The following is a 19,875-nucleotide window of genomic DNA, read 5'->3' on the forward strand; positions in this document are numbered from 1 at the left end:
TTTGTTGCAACCGGTCTATCCAGAGCTGCTTCAGTGCTTGAGAGGCTGACAGTTACGACGGGAATTTGTGTTTGGAATGTGAATATGTCACGTTTCTTACATTTTGTTAGTTGGAAGCTTGTTGGAGGGTTGCTTGTTCAAGGTTGGTGCCAAAATGAGCACTCCAGCTACAAGGCGCTATTCCTTTGCACCAGATGACAGGACTACGGACAGCAGCAGCTGGCTTGTAGATCTGCAGTTGGACAACACTCGTTTGCATTACCGAAAAGCGATTTTCTCATACTTGGCTTCCTCGCAGGTTCCATTCGTTTTTGGTCGAGATTTACGAGTACATTTAGATTACGATTCCATAATGCGCTGAGATCACCACCCCCCCCCCCCCCCCTTCTTTGCTGGAAAGAGGCAGGTGCACTAAACCACTTTCTGCGATAGTCTATGGTCATAACTCAATTTATGGCCTTCAAGGATCCTGAAACACCAAACATTACGTTCATGCGTGACCGATTTCTTTATTAAAATTGGTATCGAAGATAAATTGCCTCGGAAATATTGCTGACACCAGAGGGCGCTGTCCGACGAGGAGAAACAAAATGGCTAGGTGGCGTAAGCTACCGCCCGATCCAAAGGGCTCAGCCGTATTCATCCATCCATCCATCCATCCAAGTCCTTAAAATTCCTTGATGTATTAACGTTTCACAAGCAGTGTGAAATGCACCGAAGGCCAGTGCCCCCTGCGGCTCTTGGAAGCAAACGGAGGTGGAGAACTCGCTCATAGCACGTGTCTTGCGTGTTTGCTCGACAATGGTTGGCGGTACTTTTAAAGGGGGAGGGGGGGGGGGGGGTGCAACGATTAAAAGAATTTGCATCTCATCATTTTTACGTTGTTTATCGTGTCCGGATAGAGAAAACATCTTCGTTAAAAAATGTCGCGATTCCGCTGCATAATCACAAAGCATTAGTCAAGCTTTTTCCCCCACTTAGCCGCGAGTGGCAGCCGAAGGAACTACGGCGATAAGCTTACGTGACTTTGCTCGGCTCTAAGCTGCAGCATAACGCCCGCTAATGTCAGCAGAGAGAGGGAGAGGAAGCTTCCTCGTAGAAAGCACACGGGAACCTACACGGCACCCCGAATTAAGTCACTAGGAGGGGGACCAGGTGTGACCCTCAAGACTGGGAGTGAGTTGAGGGGTGCCAGGAATGTTAATATTTATCTTTTTTTTTTTTTTTACAGAACAACTAGGACATGCACGCGAAATTGGTTTTCTTATCTTTACTTCAGATGTGTCGGAGGGCAACTTCCACAAATTTCTGACTAAGTCCAAAAATCGTTGCACCCCCCCATTTAAGGAATGCAAAGCACAAATTTTATCAAAAGGCTTTACTTCTCATCCGACGGCGCCCTCTAGTGTCTGTGATAGCTCCGAGGGGTTCAATCTTTCATACCGATTTTGGAGAAATCGGCCATGCATGAATAGACCATCGCAGAAACTGGTTTACTGCCCCTTGAAAGACACTTTCGTGATTCCTATTTGCATTTGCCAGGTTCAGGGCCTTATATAGGAGCTGTTGGAAGCCATTGTTCTCCTCTACAAAGTTTAGGATGCTTCAGTTAAGAACGGAGGGTAACATTTTTATGTAAAAACAATTGCCTTTGCAAGGAAAAAAAAAAAAAAAAAAGGTGGCACTTTTCAAAAGTTGTGCTTAAAGGTTGCACAATATCCTTAGTTTGACAAGAAATGTTTTCTTATGAACAAAGTTGACCCATTTTCTGGCAAAGAGAAGTTTGAAACATATTAAATATAAAGACCAGGGGAATAGCAAACTTGCCATCGGTATTCAACAATGATGTTCTAGTTGTGCGCAAAAATTTTAGGCAGTGCATACATGTCTGCAAATATGGATTAAATCTTCTGAAAGGTTTGGAAGAAACCCGGTACCCATTGGCCAGTCGAGAGGCAAATTACAGTAACTCTACTGTTGTGTGAAGGTGGCAATTTTTTCACTTTTTCTAAAAAAATACACAATGATCCAGGTGGCTTTAGCCAATGATAAAATTTAATTTAATTGAAGACTATAGATCAAGCTCCATACAAAACATTAACAGTGTAGAGATGAAAAAATGTTTGGGAGATACCTGATAAAAGCTTTCACTTTTGCTTCAACCACCAGACAGTTGGTTTTGATTGGCAAGCAGCACCGAGATTATGATACTAATGGTATGCCACATTTGTGTATTTTTCACAAGTGAATGAACTTTACAACCTTGACATAGGAACCTCAAAAAACAAAGTTGCTGGGGATAGCTCTTAACGGAGTAAAATACAACATTCAAAGTACTCTCCTTTGTGGTTCGCCGTCTGTGGCCAACTAAGTACACCATGCTTGCTCACGCTACCACCACTGCTGCTTGCGGCTCCTGGGCTAGAAGCCGTTTCAAGGCATCGTAATGCAGTCTTCCGGCTTTGGCAATCACATTTTATACAGTCGCCACAATGAACAAAGCTTTTGTACTGAAGCATGCATATCACAGCTACTATGTGATACCCCACAAGTAAGGGAACAGCTACAATGGGGGAGGATTTATAAAGAAGCTCAACTTTAGAATGAAGACAGCTAACTTAAAATTAATAATAGTTTGGCAAAAAAAAAGTGAATAGATTGCCGACGGTACCTCGACCGAAGCGCATTCACAATTCGGGTAATATCGCACAAATGTACAGTTCGCAGTTGGCAGCGCGACTTCACCATTATTTCAAGAGCAGCCTCCAGAGCTCGGCGTCAAATGTTTTTTTGTACAAAGGAAACAAAAATCGCGTCTATGCCGTGACCCAACTGCAGCAATGTATGGTGACTGCTGCTTTCCGAAGCATTCCAGAGAAGCCAGGACGGCACACAGGTGGCAGCAAGTTCAAGCCTGCTTGGGCTTCTTGGCAGGCGTGGGCTCCTCTTCGTGCTGCTGGAAGATGGGGCGCGGCTGCGTCGAGGCGTAGGCCGGCGTCACCCAGTAGGGCTTGTCGGCGGCCTCCTTGGCGTACTTGAGGATGGCCTCCCGGGGGTCCACGTTGTCGTCGACGCGTTTGGTGATGCCCAGGTTGCGCACGATGTACGAGGAGAGCGTGTTGCCGGCCGACGCGATGCGTCCGCCCTGCCCAGGCCCGGTGACGGGGAGCTCGGGCCTCCGCGACAGGACGGGGTCCTTGCGGGCCTTCTCAAGCCGCTTGCGCGTGCTGCGCGGCCGCTCCTCGCGGAACAGCGGCAGTGCGTGGGGCGTCAGAACCTGGGCCTGGGTGAGCTCGTGGGGCGCGGCGCGGACGCGGGGCAGCTTGGAGGCGCACAGCATGGCGCCGTGGTGACTGTGGGCCGGGTCGTAGTGCAGCCTGAGCTCGCCGCTGGACAGGCCAACGAGCAGCTGGTTCAGCCGAGGGTGCCAGAGGAGGCGCGCCACGGGGGCCGGTTCCCGGCGGCGCAGCACTTGGCGCAAGGTGTCCCGCTCGAAGAACACGAGCTCCCCTACGCCTTCCGCGTTAGAGGTGGCTGTGTACAGGAGCCTGTCGTCCGGACTGAAGCCGCAATCCGTGCCCGGGTACAGGTTGTCCAGGCCCTCGAAGGCGTGGAGGGGCGCAGCCCGGGCCGCGCGGAGGTCCCACAGTTTGAGCGTGTCGTCGCAGCCGCGCGAGGCCAGCTGCCGGCCGTCCTGCGAGAAAGCCACGCACGAGATGTCCGAGCCGCGGCGGTGGGCGTCGCGCAGCGCCTGACTCGGGTGCACCAGCGTGCGTCGCTGGTCCCAGAACTGGAGTGAGCCGTCCTGGCAGCCCGCCACCAGCAGCTGCCCGTCGCGGCTGAACCGGCACGTGGACGGGATGGCGCGCAGACCGCCCTGCTGCTTCGTCTTGACGAGCGCCTTGTGACGCAGGGGCTGCTGCACGTTCCACAACCGCAGCGTGCCGTCGTTGGAGCAGGTGAGGAAGTCCTCTCGGGTGCGCGGGTGCCAGCAGCCGTAGTTGAGCATGGCTACGTGACCTTTCGTGCGCGCCATGTCCGTGATGTACTGATCCCCCTTGACGCACTCCATCACCTCGAAGCCGTCGCGATCGAGAACCTTGGCCTGCGCGTTGCCGGACACGACGAGGATGGTGTCACCCGTGCAGCTGTACTCGAGGTTGCGGATCTGGTGGCACTCGCATGGTCGCAGGCTACGGAAGGGCTGCAGCGACGCGTCCATGCCCGCAAAGTCGAATAGTGTCACGTCGAAGTCGTAGCCTCCGGTCACCAGCCGCGCACCGTTGGGATCCAACGCGAGCGCGGAAACGATCTTGGTGCCGTGGCGGAGGACGAGCTCGTCTTGGAGTGGGATTGGCCGGTACTTGGCGGCCGCTTCGTCGTCCGACGGCGGGCCTTCCTCGTCGTCGTCATTGGTCCGGTCCGCAGAGAGAGATACTGGGGGGCCTACCAGTTCGTCGTCGCTGCTGTCGTCGTCGTCGTCGGCTGCGGGAGCCAGGCTCGTAGACTGCTCGGGCAGAGGCGAGGCTGGCTTGTCGTCGGATGGTGTAGCACTGCTGTCTTTTGGGCTGTCGTCGTTTGCTTCAGAGCCTTCGATTTTGTGTACGTCCTTGTTCCGGTCAATAGCGGTCTTCCTTGCTTCTTCGAAAATAGCGTTAAAATCAAACACACGGGCTTTCTTCATCGAATTCCCTCCCACCGGAGGCGCATCACTTTTCCCTCCACCGTCCGACGCCATGACGCTCGTCGTTGCCGGCTCGCGGCTCGCCAGCTTCTCATAGCAAGTCGACAAGTTTATAAATTCAAATTTTATAAAAGTAACGTTTCATTCTACAATTTTAGATGGAACAGAAATGCCAGTAAATTTTTGTGTAATAAAAAGTTGAAATAAACGGAAGAAGTGTAAAAAGCTTTCTTCCAAGCCTGCTGAAGAAGGTAATCAAGCCAATCCAATCCTACTACTATCCAACAAAGGCCGCTTGCTTCTCCGCCGTCTCCGCTGACACCGGAGCCACTGTAGCTGCGCCACCGTACACCGTACTGCAGTGCGTGCAGGGAAGAGACTTAATCGCTAAATCGCAGACACTGCCCAAAAATCGTACAAGAAATATTGCTTCGAACAAAAACAAACCATGGAAGGTCTTCGAGCTGTGTCTTCGAAGGAGGAGCTAGACGAAATAGCCTCGAAAACTAGGTACGTTCTTTGAACCATTTCAGAAGGTCGCCGGTTCAAGAGATTCTGGTGTTAAACAACGTGAACACGTGCTCGAGCGAGCGCGGGCACTCTCTCGACCACGGAAGCAAGGTCCGGCAGGCTCTATTGAGCTGCAGTGATCTGCTCCCCCAAAGTATCTTTTGTCCCTGATGTGGCTTATCGCCCCCGTATTCGCTCTAGGACGCTCCTTCCCAGTTAGCCCATCTCTAGCATACTCGTATCTACGAACACCGTCTTCACATACAGGGTGTCACAAAAGAAAATTTACACGGTCTTTTTTACCGCAAAAATAAAGTAGGCATCGCCGAAGGCTCATTCTCCGCCCAAAGGTAGCGCTAGAGGTCACAACCAATTGCCAAAGTTTCAGCCTGATCCGATAACTTAATCAAAAGTTATAAGTGATTTTCTGAAAATTTCAATGGGAAAATGGCGGCTGACGGAGTTTTCAAACACATGTGGCTCTATGGCACCAGAAACCGAAAACAGGCAAAAATGGGCTCCATTTTCCCATTGAACTTTTCAGAAAATCACTTATAACTTTTGATTAAGTTATCGGATCGGGCTGAAACTTTGGCATCTGGTTGTGACCTGTAGCTCTACCTTTGGGCGGAGAATTGGAGTTCGGCGATGCCTAGTTTTTTTTTGCGGTCAAAAAGCCCGTGTAAATTTTCTTTTGTGACACCCTGTACTTAAAGGAGCGATGCAACAATTTTTGTACCTTGCGCAAATACCGCTTAAAACGGATCCCTACCGTTAATGACCTATGAAACACGCGTTCGTTTTTCACCCCACGTAATAGAAGTCCCAGAAAAAAATTAAAGAAAAACGAGCAGCGTTCGCCCCCTCAACTCGCAGCCAGAACAAGCGGCCACGTGATCTGGAGCCGATTATATGCCGCCAGTGTTGATCATAGCCACGCGCTGGGGTTGGCAAAGCGCAGGACACGCGCCGAGTTCCAGACATTGTTATGGCTCGGCTGTTGTTGTCGTTGCAGCGATTGGACACGGGTCACTACCCGAACGCTTCTTGAGCTAGCAATTATCACGAGCCCAAGTCGAGTGCCCACGCAATGCTCGGATCCAATCTATGAACCGCATTCAAATATCGTCACTTGGGTGTACTGCGATCCCCACGTTACGTCATCAAATTTTGCAAAGGAGAGATTGAATGAAAATGATCGCTTTTGTCCTTGAAATTACACCGCAACAACTCCTTTGTTGCGGTGTAATTGGCCAGTGGCGTTGCGTGTGAGTATCCTTGAGTCCCAGGGGTGCTATGTTGCGCTTTTTGGACTCCCAGGAGACTAGGAAGAGGGAAGTGACGTCAACGACACAGCAAACGGAGATTGGATGTTGACAGAAGAAAACGAAATCAACACCCAATCTGCGTTTGCTGTGTCGTTGGTGTCACTTCCCTCTTCCTAGTCTCCTGGGAGTCCAAAAAGCGCAACATAGCACCCCAGGTGTGCCAGTAAGCTCATGTCAAGTGAAAAACATTCCAATTGAATATTGTTGCACCGCTCCTTTAAGTAGAATTGCCGGCCCCTTGCTATGGGCTACTTCTACGGCGCCAAGCCAAATAAAAAGCAATAGATATTCCTACTTATTGCTTGCTCATGTAGTTTTTTTTTTCTTTCTTTCTTAAATTATATTGCAATGCAATAGAGTTCTCTTAGCGCCAAAACCGCCGACGTGGCAAATAAACAACATTCTAGAACAAAGAAAAGGGGAGGATTGGGGGGGGGGGGGGGGGGGGTACATGAAGACATCAAGGTACAGCATTTTAATGGGAACCCCTTAAAATATGAGCTGATATTGTCAGAGCGAGGAGAAAAAGCAGTAGTCTTTATTCCGATTCCTTCTTGTGTTTACCTCATGTTCTCAGTCGTTCACTGGCTAAAAAACACTTTTTGCATATCACAATGCTTTAGGTGATTCACGGGGCCCTATGGTTGTATTCTTATTCTTTTACAGTGATAAGTTGGTTGTGCTGTACTTCCGTGCGGACTGGGCTCCGCAGTGCAAACAGGTAGATGACCTGATGCCCGACCTGGTGAAAGACAAGGAGCTAGATCGGACGTCTTTCTATAAGGTGGTGTTCAACTGCACTGGTTCGAGACGACATTGGTGAACGCTGTGCCCATTGGCTTGCAGGTGGATGCAGAGCAGGTGCAAGAACTGAGCCTCAAGTATGGAGTTGCCTCTGTGCCATCATTTGTCATCTTAATGGTAAGAGCCATATCTTGGATCTTGTTCATTTGGGTGTCATCAACCAGAGTGTGGGCTGTTGAACTTCTTAGTCCTCAATAATGGTGACTTAAGTCCACTTTAGTCAAGTCACTTGACTGAAGTGTGTTGATTCCCATGGAATTCCCATTAATGGATTTAAAAGGTGGTATAAACAGAAAGGGACTATGGAACACATTTTTGAAAGAAAAAAAAAAAAAACGGAGACAACGGACGAAGGAGAGTATAAACACAAAACGTTTCAAACGCAGCTACTAAACTTTATTGACACACCCGTTTATATAATCTCTTGCATACTCGTCTCCCCAAATTTGCAGACAACTTTGTGACCTTCCTCCACGGTACAACGTATACTTGTACCATGGTGGAAAGTCACCTAGACGTGTGAGTTCCAGGAGGCGAGTGTGTGTGAGATGATATATAAATGGGTGCGTCAATAAAGTTTAGTACCTGCATTTGAGACATTTTGTGTTTGTCCTCTTCTTCGTACGTCATCTCCGGTTTTTTCAAAAATGTGTAATATCAACCAGCTTGCCTGTTTACTTACTCTTTCTTCAATCAGACTACAGGACACTAAAGTTCTTTTACCAGAGGAATCATAGCACATGCCATCTTTTATGATCACAGCCTCTATACTCCGTTCCACTTTACGACGAACCGCAGACAACACTATGAGCCATGAAAACCAATCTAATGTTGTGCAAGTGTCACGTGACCTTTGGGATTGGAACAACAACGCATGTGAGCATATCATGTGATATGATCGCTGCACTGGATTGACTGGGATGGCTCATAGCATTTGCTGCGGTTCGTTGTAAGGTAAAAAGGAGTGTTATCTGAAAATTGGCACCCAAGAATATGTGATGCATGCTTTGACTATGCAGAGAGCTAACATTTGAAACTACCACAGAATGCAGAGCGCATCGAGAAGGTTGAAGGCGTCAACATGCCCGAGCTGGTGCGCAAGCTAAAGCTCCTCCAGAGTCGAGTTGACCTGCCTCCACTTGCGTCAAACAAGAAACAGGCAGGTTGACATGCGCCCTTGGTGCTTGTACTGTTCTCAGCAAACAAACCTTGCAGGAGTTGTTGAAGGAGCTACGAGCCATCACGGGACAAGCACCTTGCATGCTAATCATGGAAGGTACTCCTGACGCACCCACTGGAGGTTAGAACTTTTTTCTTTTATTGATGTTATCTATGAGTCAACTTGTTGGGACTACTTTGTTGTCACAGCACAAAACACCGAGGCAGTGAGCCTCTTGAAAAAGCTTGGCATTCAATACCATCACTTCAACATCACGAGCAATGCTGCTCTGCATCAGCGTGAGTGCCGTGACCTTTTGATCAAATGCGGCGCTTGTCCGCCATGACATCAGTTTTCCTTTTCAGAACTGCTCGAGTACATTGCACGCAAGCCTGCAAGTTGCTACCCTTTGCTCTTTGTTGATAATGAGTTTGTTGGCGGCATTGACGAGATGAGGAAGCTGGCTGAAAGTGGTCGTCTGGCCGAACTCTGCTCGCAGCAAGATCTGACTCGGAGGTAGTGTGTGACCCCATTAGTCCAAATGCTGAATCCCTAGTTTGTTTCACTTTTTGCTTGAACAGCTAAAACATTGCTGTCAAAAGTACTAGTGCAGCGGAATCTGCGGCATAAACTTGGAAACCTAGAAACAGTGGCAGTGCTGGAACTGCTGTGCCAAATTGTGCCAGAAAGAAAACCCTGCTACATACTGCTTCAAAGGTTGTATTTGTGCACAATTTGCGCCATGTCTGCGCCAAAAGGGAGCTGAAAGTGTCTGGCACGTGGCATTCTTGGCGATGCCACTGAAAATGAAGAAAATGCAGTTGTTTTTTTGGATGCCTGAGTACTATGTGCAAAGAGTAGGGCTGTGCAAATATTCAAATTATCAAATGCTAGTTTCAAATTACACGCTATTTGATATTTGCTTCAAAATTAACTGCAATATTCATACTTTTCTAAATGTTGATCGCGGCGGATAAGCCCCCTTGAGTGCTCTTCTCAAGTACCAATGCACTGAGGAGAAGCAATACCCGTCGAGCTGACACCGCAATCTCTCGACTCGCTTTGCCGCAGCGCAGCCGCGCGCTTAGGCGAAAAGCACACCTTCAAAGCGGTATAACGCACGTGCATGCCTAGCATAATAAAAGAAAGAAAATGTTGTGATTGTTAATATTTATATTGTGACTTTTATGCAAGGGTGTATCTTAGGCAGCAATGTTTAAACAGCCTGTGTTCATTACTTGTACTTGTTTTGTTTTAATTCAGAATTTAAGAAAATATTTTCATGTAGGAAGATTTATAAATCCCCTCAATTAGGTATGGTGGGGGCTCCCTTATAGGTTTAATTTTATGTCAAATCTGTTATTTACTTGCCATCCTAATGTAGGCATTTTACTGTCTGAGGCCACAGTCTATAAATATTGCTAGATTATTAACTTTGCTCATAAGTGGGCAATTCGAAGCTTGAAAACAACCTTTGCAAGTTCACTCGAATTTTTGTTTAAGCATGGTGTAACAGTAGTGAAAGGCATGGAGAAAGGCACAGCAACTATTCAATATTCTATTAAAAATATTTGGCCCAAACCACTAATCACTTTGAATTTGCTTCAAACAAAAAATTCATTATTTTCATGTGCCTAACAAAGAGATCGGTTTTTGTGCGAACAGTGCTCGCATCGATTGCATGAATAGGCAGCGCTATTCATTGTGATCAGTTAGAGTAGCTATGTGCTCTGCTTAGCTGCTCTAAGAACAGTAGCAGGTTCAATACGAGCTAGGGCCCCGTGAGACAGATTCAACACAAAAGTGTCTGTTTGACGTCGAACTCGCAACAATTACCTCACCGTGATACAAACCCTACAAAGTAGCCAAAAACATATTTTTTTACGTTAAACACAGACCGAAGACGCCATCGGTACTCTTAATAGGTTTTACTGATTTTTAATTTGCACTGAACCTGAGTGCACTGAACTTCGTAACTTAATTAAACTTTTCTTTTCTCGAATTTCGCTTTATTTTAAAAGTTATAGGCAAATTAAAATTACAAAAAAAAGCAAAAAATAACCTTCTTTATGACGTCTTTGGTTGCTAGAGTGGCCTTGAACTAGAGGAGGGGTAGTGAGCTCAGTGAGTGGTCACGGCTGCCGCACTCCGTGTCGATGGCTCGAGAGGGTGCCACTAAAGCATGTTCTGGCTAGGTTGTATGAAGCGGGCAACCAGGGCGGCTCGCATTGCATTTGCTGCGCAATTAAACACTAATTCGGCGCGACACTTCATTGGCCACAAACGACAGCAAACACAAGGTAAAGATCAGTTCAGAACGGGAGCCACTTCGCGCTGCCATACCGCCAAAAGGCCAAACAGCAAGCCAAAGCTGCTCGCCGAAGGCCTTGGGAATACTCGGAACCGCTCGGATCCTCCAGTCCTTATGACCGCAGCGCCGCCGCATACATTTGAGACCTTTCTACGCTCGCCGCTTGTTGGTGCCTGATCCCACTACACCTTTCTAGTATGCGCCGCCTTTTCCACCGCTTGGTGGCGGGTATGTCGACGGGTCATTTCTTGTTTCCGTACTTTCTAAACTGCATTTGTTTCTTTTCTGGTCTAAAATAGTGAACAAAAACTACTTTTATAAATAATTGAAACGGTTCGCACCACTTATATTTTGTATTTCGACAAAAACGGAACTTTTAGCAGCTCTGACCAGTAGTAAGCCCAGGACCAAAGACGTCGCATATCACGCGCTTTTGGCACCGCGGGTCGCCCCCGTAGGTGGGGGAGATTTCCGCGTCGTCGGGTTAAAATATTACGCACTGATATTTAATTACTCTCTTTGGCTTACCCGAACCCCGAGGGACGTGGAAACCGCAAAAAAGATAGACGCTTAAATATGATTGCAGGGCCCCTTTAAATAGTCTCTTAACACTCCAACAACTGAAGTTCTACAGGCTAGCTTTTAAAGAGATTGTATAAGATTTTTAGGGGCGAAACTCCTTGGGGTCCAGCCTTGTCCGGCGTCCGTGCTCACATCGATTGCCATCCCATCTGTCTTCTTAAAAAAAAGAAAAAAATGTTTGCGCAGTCGACAGGATTCGAATCTGTGCGGGGAGACCCCAATGAATTTCTAGTCCATCGCCTTAACCACTCGGCCACGACTGCGGGACGAGTAGGGGGCTCTGAGATGTGGTAGTAACTCAAGAGCGGGGAATGTCATGGATGAAACATTGCATGTAGCCGCTCAACGTCTATACAGGAGAGGGCGCTGCGGTCAAATGCGTATAATTGCGTTAAACTTTGCATGCATTGGCTCAACGTTTATAGACGAGAGAGCACTGCGGTCAAATGCTCAAAACATCAGTATCGTCAACACCACCAGAGCTTCGCCCCAATCAACATCATTCACCACGTGGAGATGTGGTCATTTTTTTTACATGAAAACTCAAAATTGTCTGCTCCAAAACTCATTGTTCCCTTCTGCAAGAGCTGCTCCAAATCACCATTTGTCAGTTCCACCACTGCACTGAGCTTCTCTGGGATATTCTCAGGGGTTTCTCAAATGTCCAATTCTTCCCATTATCCTTATCATTTGATAAACTGTGTTCTCCACTTGGTTAAAGGTGAAGCACAGCTGAGCTATACATGGCTATGTTTTTATGAACCAAACGCCCCTATCCTCTTGCCTGGACTGTGTAATACGGGGTGCTTTATTTTGAGGTTTTACAGATTTCTTGTAAAAAAAGCCGTGAAAGGTACACTAACGTGCTCTGTGCAAATAAATTATGCGGCCAGGGGGACATAGCATAGAGGGCTAATCGTCGCAATAAGTCAAATAATGAATTAATACTTGGTAATTAACTTTTTTAATTAATCAAAATAAGCACATGGTTCTAATTTGAAACATGCCGAGCTGCATCGAAAAGCACCAAGTCAGTCAATTTTAGAAAGACTGAGTGCGTGGGAAGTGCAATAGTGCACTAAAGTTGCCACTTCTGCAATAGGCAGTCCAATATACAGGGTGTCACCAAAAAAAATTTACAGGGTTTTTTTTTCACCGGAAAACTAAACTAGGCATCGCCGAACGCTCATTTTCCGTTTAAAGATAGCGCTAGAGGTCACAACCAGAGGCCAAAGTTTCGCCCCGATCCGATACCTTATTCAAAAGTTAAGTGATTTTCTGAAAATTTCAATGGGAAAATGGAGCCCATTTTTGCCCGTTTTCGGTTTCTGGTGCCATAGAGCCCCATGTATTCGAAAACCCCGTCGGCTGCCATTTTTTCATTGAAATTTTAAGAAAATCACTTGTAACTTTTGAATAAGGTATCGATCGGGCTGAAACTTTGGCATCTGGTTGTGACCTCCAGCGCTAACTTTGGGTGAAGAATGAGCGTTCGGCAATGCCTAGCTTATTTTTGCGCTAAAAAAGAATGTGTAAATATTTTTTTGTGACACACTGTAAGTGTAATGAAGTTGTCTTCATGTAAATTTGTTATCAATATTTCTTCTTAAAAACTGCAACCCCCCCCCCCCCCTTCCTTAGAAATTCTCCGGGATCTCCGAACTTGGCAGGTATGGTGTAGCTGTCACGGCTGTTAAAAAAAAAAAAATCTGCAAAGCCTCAAGAAAACACCCTGTATCTTGCTAACAAAGTTGGTAAGGTTGAGGACCGTTTTATCGGGGCAATGTTGCGATCAGGTAAATTGGTCAAATGCCTTTCAAGGTTGCTAGGGGTTCTTTAACACCCAGAAGCTTGAAAACTCATGATTTAGGAAATAAAGCCGTGTTTCAAATAGTTTACTAGTAACCTGTGAATGGGTTCCGATTTGAATAGATCATGTAGCACACGGTGCTGCAGAGTTGAGCATCTATCTTGTTCCAGGCTGGAGCAACTGATTCGCAAGGCACCAGTCATGGTGTTCATGAAGGGGAGCCCCGAAGCTCCTCGTTGTGGTTTCAGCAGGACCCTGATGGACATCTTCAAGCGAACCCAGTAAGAAGCACTGCCACTGTGGCACAGCTTTCGGAGTTCACCTTCCGGTCCTTTCCAGGGTTTCCTTCGACAGCTTTGACATCCTGACGGACGAGGAAGTGCGACAAGGACTGAAGAAGTACTCCAACTGGCCCACATACCCTCAGGTGTATGCCAAGGGATCCCTCGTAGGTGGTCTGGACATCATAAAGGTGAACAAACGGCCCTTTGTAGATTGCGTACACCTGTCTTCGGTATTTGTGCGTACACATAGCGTAGTTTATGTTCCCGGCCTCTGCTGTCAAGTTATCTTTGCTTAAAACAAGGTAGAAATGTAACATTGCTAAAGTCATGTACTTTCTTGTATTGCCCTTAAATGTGACTTCGGAGCTTCAGTGTTAGCATGGAGTTCCATTTGTCCCCAGTATGTTGCATACACTATGTGACACAAAGTTGCAACTTTACTTTAGGAGCTGGACGAGGCTGGCGAGCTGGCTGCTGCTTTGAACCCTTAACTTCAAGAGGTGCTCTTTTTCCATCCAAATAAACTTCCCATATTCCATTGTATGTGGATCCCTCCTTTAGACTGACTTCATTATAAGCTTAAACCGTGGGCATACCTGCCAAGTTTGGAGAAACCAAATCCAAAGCATTTTCCAAGCCGCGGCCCCCCCCCCCCCCCCCGGCTTAGCAGTTTTTTCAAAAGAAATCTTGACAATGAATATACATGAAGACAGCTTCATTACATTTGTATTGCACTGCTCATGTTAGCGAGATACAGCTGGTCCTCGCTATCAGTGCTGCCGTCTGTTGCGATGGCAAAAACTCCTTGTGTAAGTGTGTGTTGTGTGGGGGGGATAATTTGCATTTTTCAGGAGATTTTTCTGTCAATCGTACAACCATACAAAATTTGGAAGTCTCCCGGGTAATCAGTGGTAGACTTTGCAGGTATGCATGGGATATCTACAATTGCTAGCCTCGAAATTGCTTGAAATTCAAAACTGGCTCGAATAACCAAGTGGGAATTTCGTATGCCATTTGAATATGCTAATTTACAGGGTGTCTGATTTTAATTTTAATAGATTTATTAAAACGAAGCCATGAAAGGTACACTAATGCAGCGTAGGCGAGTTATACCGCCAGGGTACATAAGAGAGGGGGCTAATAGTCACATTAAGTCAGATAATTACCTAAAATCTGTTAATTAGTGAAAATAAACATGGTTCCCATTACAAACTTGCTGAGCACTATAAAAAACCAGTAAATCAGTCAATTTCAGAAAGATTTGAATAATGCGGTAAGCACGCTAAAATTTCCACTCATGCAACAGGCAGTTCGAAAGCACAGATGAAAATTTCCCATGTGTTTTCGGACCGCCAGCACTGCACTTCTGGCATGAGTGGAAACTAGCCGCCCCCTCACCTATCACATGCTTCAAATCTCCATAACATTTACTGATTTAGTGGCTTTAGATGATGCTCAGCAAGTTTCTGATAAGAACCATCTGTGTATTTTCACAAATTAAAAAGTTATTTCACAAATTATAGTTAAGGATCCTACCGATCGTGACTATTAGCTCTCTATATTATGTCCACCTAGTTTTATAACTCACCTATACAGACTGCATCTACCTTTCGTGGCTTTATTTATTTTCTTAATAAATCTGTTTGAATTAAATTTAAACATCCTGTATAAAATGGCTGGCTATTACTGTAGAAGTGCAAAAGCTCTTTGTAAGGATTGGTGAGATGAGCATCGCCAATAGCTCCTACTGGCGATGCTCATCTCGCCAATCCTTACAAAGAGCTTTTTTTTTTTATAAATTTGCATATATGTATGTTTGTCTCAATTTCCCACATAATGCATTGTCTTTGAGATGTATGGGGGAAAATAAGGAGACCGCAAGTAGTTGTACAATAACCGGTACTCTGCACACCTTGTACTGGAAATCATTCCATCCACTGATTTTTCAGAAATTCTCCACTTTTGCCACTGCAGTCAAGCTACTATATTAAAGGGCAATTCACACAGTTGTACGAGTCTGACCCAAAAGCAACTGCAACGGGTTGCTACTTGCTAGTGCAACAGCTGCGTCGGCTCCAGCGAAACTGGTTTTTATTCCGTTTTGTCGGAGCCGACGCAGCTGTTGCCATAGCAACCCATGTGTCACAAGCTGTTGCAGTCGCACTCGGGTCGGACTCGTGCAAGTGTGTGAACCAGTCTCAAGTCCAGACGCAGCCGACGCTATGAGCTAATGAACCAATCGAGCAGCGTGAAAAGTGCAAGTCACTAGGCCAGGCCTTCCCTGTACATGATTGGTCTAGCGATGATAGAACACGCACATGACCATGACGAGTACCATGATGGTGTGCTTTTGGCGCTGTCCGATTGGTCGCATCAGCCCGTAGCGTCAACAACGTCTGAATATTAAAGGGGCACCAAACCACTTTCTGCAATAGTCTATTTGTGGTCATAACTTGATCCATAGATTCTAAGCATCCTAAAAACCAAGCATTACATTCATACGTTGCTGACTTCTCTACTAAGATTGATATCAAAAGATCAACACCAGAGGGTGTCGGAGGAGGAAGAAGGGCAGAGCCATATATGTAGAGAGTTTGGTCATTAATTGGTAAGAATAGGGTGAAAATAAGGGCACGTCATTGGCCGAAGTTGTTTCAGTGACCTTGGGCGCAATGATTAACAGCTCTCGTGACCAACCACTAGCCACAAATATTCCCCTAGCAGAGGCAGTGAGCTTAACAAATGCCCTCCAATCACAATTTCTAGCTAAGGTTGTATTCAAGTATTTTATTTTAGTACTGTAGAGTTGAAATTTGCAACTCTTCGTAACTAAAAGGGCAACGCATGTGACATTGTCACGGCGACATTCAGAACGCACTCAGTCTTTAATTTGATTTTCTTCAGGCAGCAGGCTCTGCCATAAGAGTGGACAGTAAAAACAGTGGGTTGGGCTCCATGGGAGTTTTGGCCCAAGCCCCGAACATGCACCCCACATTCTCAGTTTCGCGCCATGTTTCAGGAAATTTTTCTTGTCAATGTCACCTTCCCTGGCTCAGTAAACGCAGTCAGCGCCTTGAAACGCCCCTTTTCCAACAGTCTCTTACAATTATACATGCATGTCCTATGAGCCACATCCAGATATAAAAAATTACAAGCCATTCCACTCTGTGAAGGTATATGACCAGCGAAGCTGTTTAGCACACGGCACAGATGGCGCTATTTGCCGCCCGCCGCCACAACTGACATTCTCATTGTCGTTCCCGCCGTTGCTCTTCGCAAGTCTGGACTATACGTGGCCTCCCCATTACGACGAGAGAAGAGAATTAAAAATGGAGAATGGCAACTTGTCTTTCGGTGCCCCGAGGAAACGGAGGAAACTGGACACTTGGGAGGCTCAAGTGAGGGTGGGTGCAACTTCTAGGTCGGGGATCACAGGACATGGACGCCATTTAATTGCTAAATTTTGCTGGGAGTCTATGGGGCAAAGGGTCGTTTTCTTTCCTAACTCGGGTCATAAAAGCCCATTAAGGTGCTTGAATAATTTACACAAGGTATAAATGATTACTTTTTCATAGCCACCAGTTTTGTTGCGATAGGTTAAGTATTTGTTCAACGCGAAAAATGGTAAATTCCGCCATCTTGGACGTTGCTGCTTGTCTGGCAACCCTGCTTTCTCCTCTCGACGTTTGCAATTCTCGGAGCGAGAGAGGCTGCGCCAAGGCGTCTGTTGCTTGCAATGGGAGGCGAGAGGAGGAAAGGCGCATGGAGCATTAGAGTTGCAACAGAGCGAGCGTCTGCTCTCTTGCAGGCAACATTGGCGCATATCCTTTTCCGAATCCTCTCTCTCAGGCGCCGCCATTAAATTGCAAACGCTCTCCAGGTTTTGAGTTGCACCCACCCTCACTAGAGCCTCCCTACTGGACACGCACGACGGGACCGCCATCTTGGGATAGCAGAAGGAACTAGGCACGCGAGCGCTTGGAACGACGGCAAAGAGAGTGCGCTGCGATTTCTGTTGACATACACGAAAAATCCACGGAACCATAGCCATAAACAGCTGTAAAAATACTTGCGCCGCGCTACACGAATCCTTCAAGGTCATTCCAGCTCATTCCTACTCGCAAGTTCATCACGGGGAATATGCTGCGCTGGTGGCGCCGCCGCTTTCACCAGACTTTCTCAATATACGGCTCTGTGGAAGGGCAGGGCCATATATGTAGAGTGTTTGGTAATTGATTGGGGGTAAGAATAGGGCAAAAATAAAGGCACGTCATTGACCGAAATTGTTTCGATGACTTTGGGTGCGATGATAGGCAGCTCTTGTGACCAACCACTAGCCACAAATATTCCCCTAGCGGAGACAATGAGCTTAGCAAATACTCTCCAGTCACAATTTCTAGGCAAGGATGTATTCAAGTATTTCATTTCAGCATGCTGTTGAAATTTGTGACTCTTCGCAACTGAAAAGGCAACACACGTGACGTTGTCGTCACGGCAACATTCGGAATGCACTCAGTCTTTCTTTTGATTACACTCACGGCCGCAGCCACGACGGAGTGGACAGTAAAACCCTAAACGCGCATCTCACGTTTGCAGTTTTGCTTCATGTTTCAGGATATTTTTCGCGTCAATGTCATCTTTCCTAGCTCAGTAAATGCACTCAGCACCTTGAAACTCCCCTTTTCCATCAATCTCTTACAATTATATGCAGCACTGGCGGTGCCGTCGCTTTCATCGCTTCATCCTGGGTCCCCCCGGCTCCTCCCATTGACCAGACTCTCTCTACATACGGCCCTGCCCTTCCTCGGAGCCCTGTATACTGGGAGAGTTTGGCCAATGGGCGGAGCCTGTCGCCCGCTAAAACAAGTGGACTTTACGATAACATAAAATAGAGGATTTTGCATTTGGCCAGTCTACTTATGTGCTCTAGTCCAAATGCACGGTTAGTAGTTGTCTGGGATGGGCAGTATTTCAAATACAAGTATTTGAAATACATATTTCAAATACTTTGTGTATTTTGAATTTGTATTTAATTACAAATTGGGTAATGTATTTGATGTGTGTATTTAAATACTAAAACATGGGTATTTCAAATACAATTGTAATTAAATACAATTTTGTGGCCGAAAATACATCCTTCAAATTTATTGTCACGACTCATTTTGCTCATCCTAAGACGTGTCCAGAGCAGGAAGAAAACTACGTTCTACGTTCTGCACCAAATGCAGTGTCTCTCAATCAAGCACAAGCGTTTAGTGACTTTGTGATTACGGTGCTAGTCCAGGGCAAGAATAGTGATGAAATCGACGTTCACAGGCAGACTGGCTAAATAAGTGCCTGTGACAACTTGTGATGCTTTCCAGCCTGATTTCCATCTATATTTTTGCCTCGAACATTCTAAATGCGCGGGTCATCCAGATTTTCGTAACTGGTGCGAGTTGCAACAATAAAAAATTCTCTAGCTAGTGCTGTCCGTCTTGGTCGTCTTAGTTCTTTGTTGGTCTATACCAAAATGTAAGCAACAAAAAAAGCTGCTTGAAGCTCTGTACTTTTTTCACCTATTACACCCAAGCTGATTACATTTTTTTTTTCTGATTATATTTCTATTACGTTACTAGAGCCTCGCACACTAACTCCCGAGTGTGCAATGCAAAAATAAAATGAGATACCCAGAAATCCGTTGCAGGTGCCCTGAAGTCACTGACGGAAAATTTGGAGGAATGTATTTTGAAAAGTATTTGGAGGAGGCCAAATACATTTGGTTGTATTTGTGTTTTGTACTTAAATGTTTTTTTTTTTTTTGGAAATGTAGTTAGATTTGTAATTAAATACATTGTTGACGAAGTATTTTGTATTTGTATTTCGGTACATATTTACATGTATTTTGCCCATCCCTGGTAGTTGTTTTATAAACTTAATTTCTTGTACTTTGACATTTTGTTATGTCTACAATTGGTCACTATATTCAAGCACTGGCCATCCTTTTTTGATCTCCAAAAACATAATTACAAATAAGCTTTATTTCTTTTGGTATTAAATGGCCCTGACAAAAAAAAAAAAATCTTTTTATTTCAGAATTACCATCTTGGTTGTGAAGGCGAAGCCGATCCACCTTTTTAACACACCCACTACAGCACACACTGCATAAGTACACTCACTCCTTGACACAAAGAAGAAAGGAAAAATTCAAACAAACCACGCTGACTGACAACTCGTTTTTATATACTTCGTCTTCTGCGTCTGGAACTACCGAATTTCCTGAATTATGCGCACCGATCCACCTCTCCTCCACGCGCCCGAAATGCCGAGAGAGAAAACAAGTGGAAAGGAAGGAGTAAGTTTAAGCTCATAAATTTAAGAGATTGTAGCAGATAAGTAAGTTCGAGCTTCTGACTGTGTGCAG

General features: G+C 46.0%; 2 protein-coding genes across 3 annotated transcripts; one reads left to right on the top strand and one right to left on the bottom strand.

Annotated features, from left to right (window-relative positions):
* Positions 1–2,027: 2,027 nt before the first annotated feature.
* LOC8039900 (WD repeat-containing protein 70) lies at positions 2,028–4,751 on the bottom strand. The gene has a single exon (XM_029986800.4). The coding sequence runs from the start codon at positions 4,736–4,738 to the stop codon at positions 2,909–2,911; it is 1,830 nt and encodes a 609-aa protein (XP_029842660.2). The 5' UTR covers positions 4,739–4,751; the 3' UTR covers positions 2,028–2,908.
* A 190-nt stretch (positions 4,752–4,941) lies between these two features.
* On the top strand, positions 4,942–18,289 carry LOC8039895 (glutaredoxin 3). Of its 2 annotated transcripts, none has more exons than XM_029986799.3 (10): positions 4,942–5,194; positions 7,189–7,306; positions 7,369–7,443; positions 8,372–8,485; positions 8,542–8,626; positions 8,695–8,784; positions 8,851–9,001; positions 13,359–13,469; positions 13,528–13,660; positions 13,919–14,015. In XM_029986799.3, exons 1-10 carry the CDS (start codon positions 5,133–5,135, stop codon positions 13,961–13,963), a joined length of 984 nt encoding a protein of 327 aa, XP_029842659.1. In that variant the 5' UTR covers positions 4,942–5,132; the 3' UTR covers positions 13,964–14,015. The 2 variants fall into 2 exon arrangements, with proteins under 2 accessions (XP_029842659.1, XP_042143100.1); XM_042287166.1 differs by lacking the exon at positions 13,919–14,015 and adding an exon at positions 18,184–18,289 and having other exon boundaries at positions 4,951–5,194.
* Positions 18,290–19,875: the final 1,586 nt, after the last annotated feature.

Source organism: Ixodes scapularis, unplaced genomic scaffold (assembly GCF_016920785.2).
Source record: "Ixodes scapularis isolate PalLabHiFi unplaced genomic scaffold, ASM1692078v2 PGA_scaffold9__187_contigs__length_104089568, whole genome shotgun sequence".
Lineage (NCBI taxonomy): Eukaryota > Metazoa > Arthropoda > Arachnida > Ixodida > Ixodidae > Ixodes > Ixodes scapularis.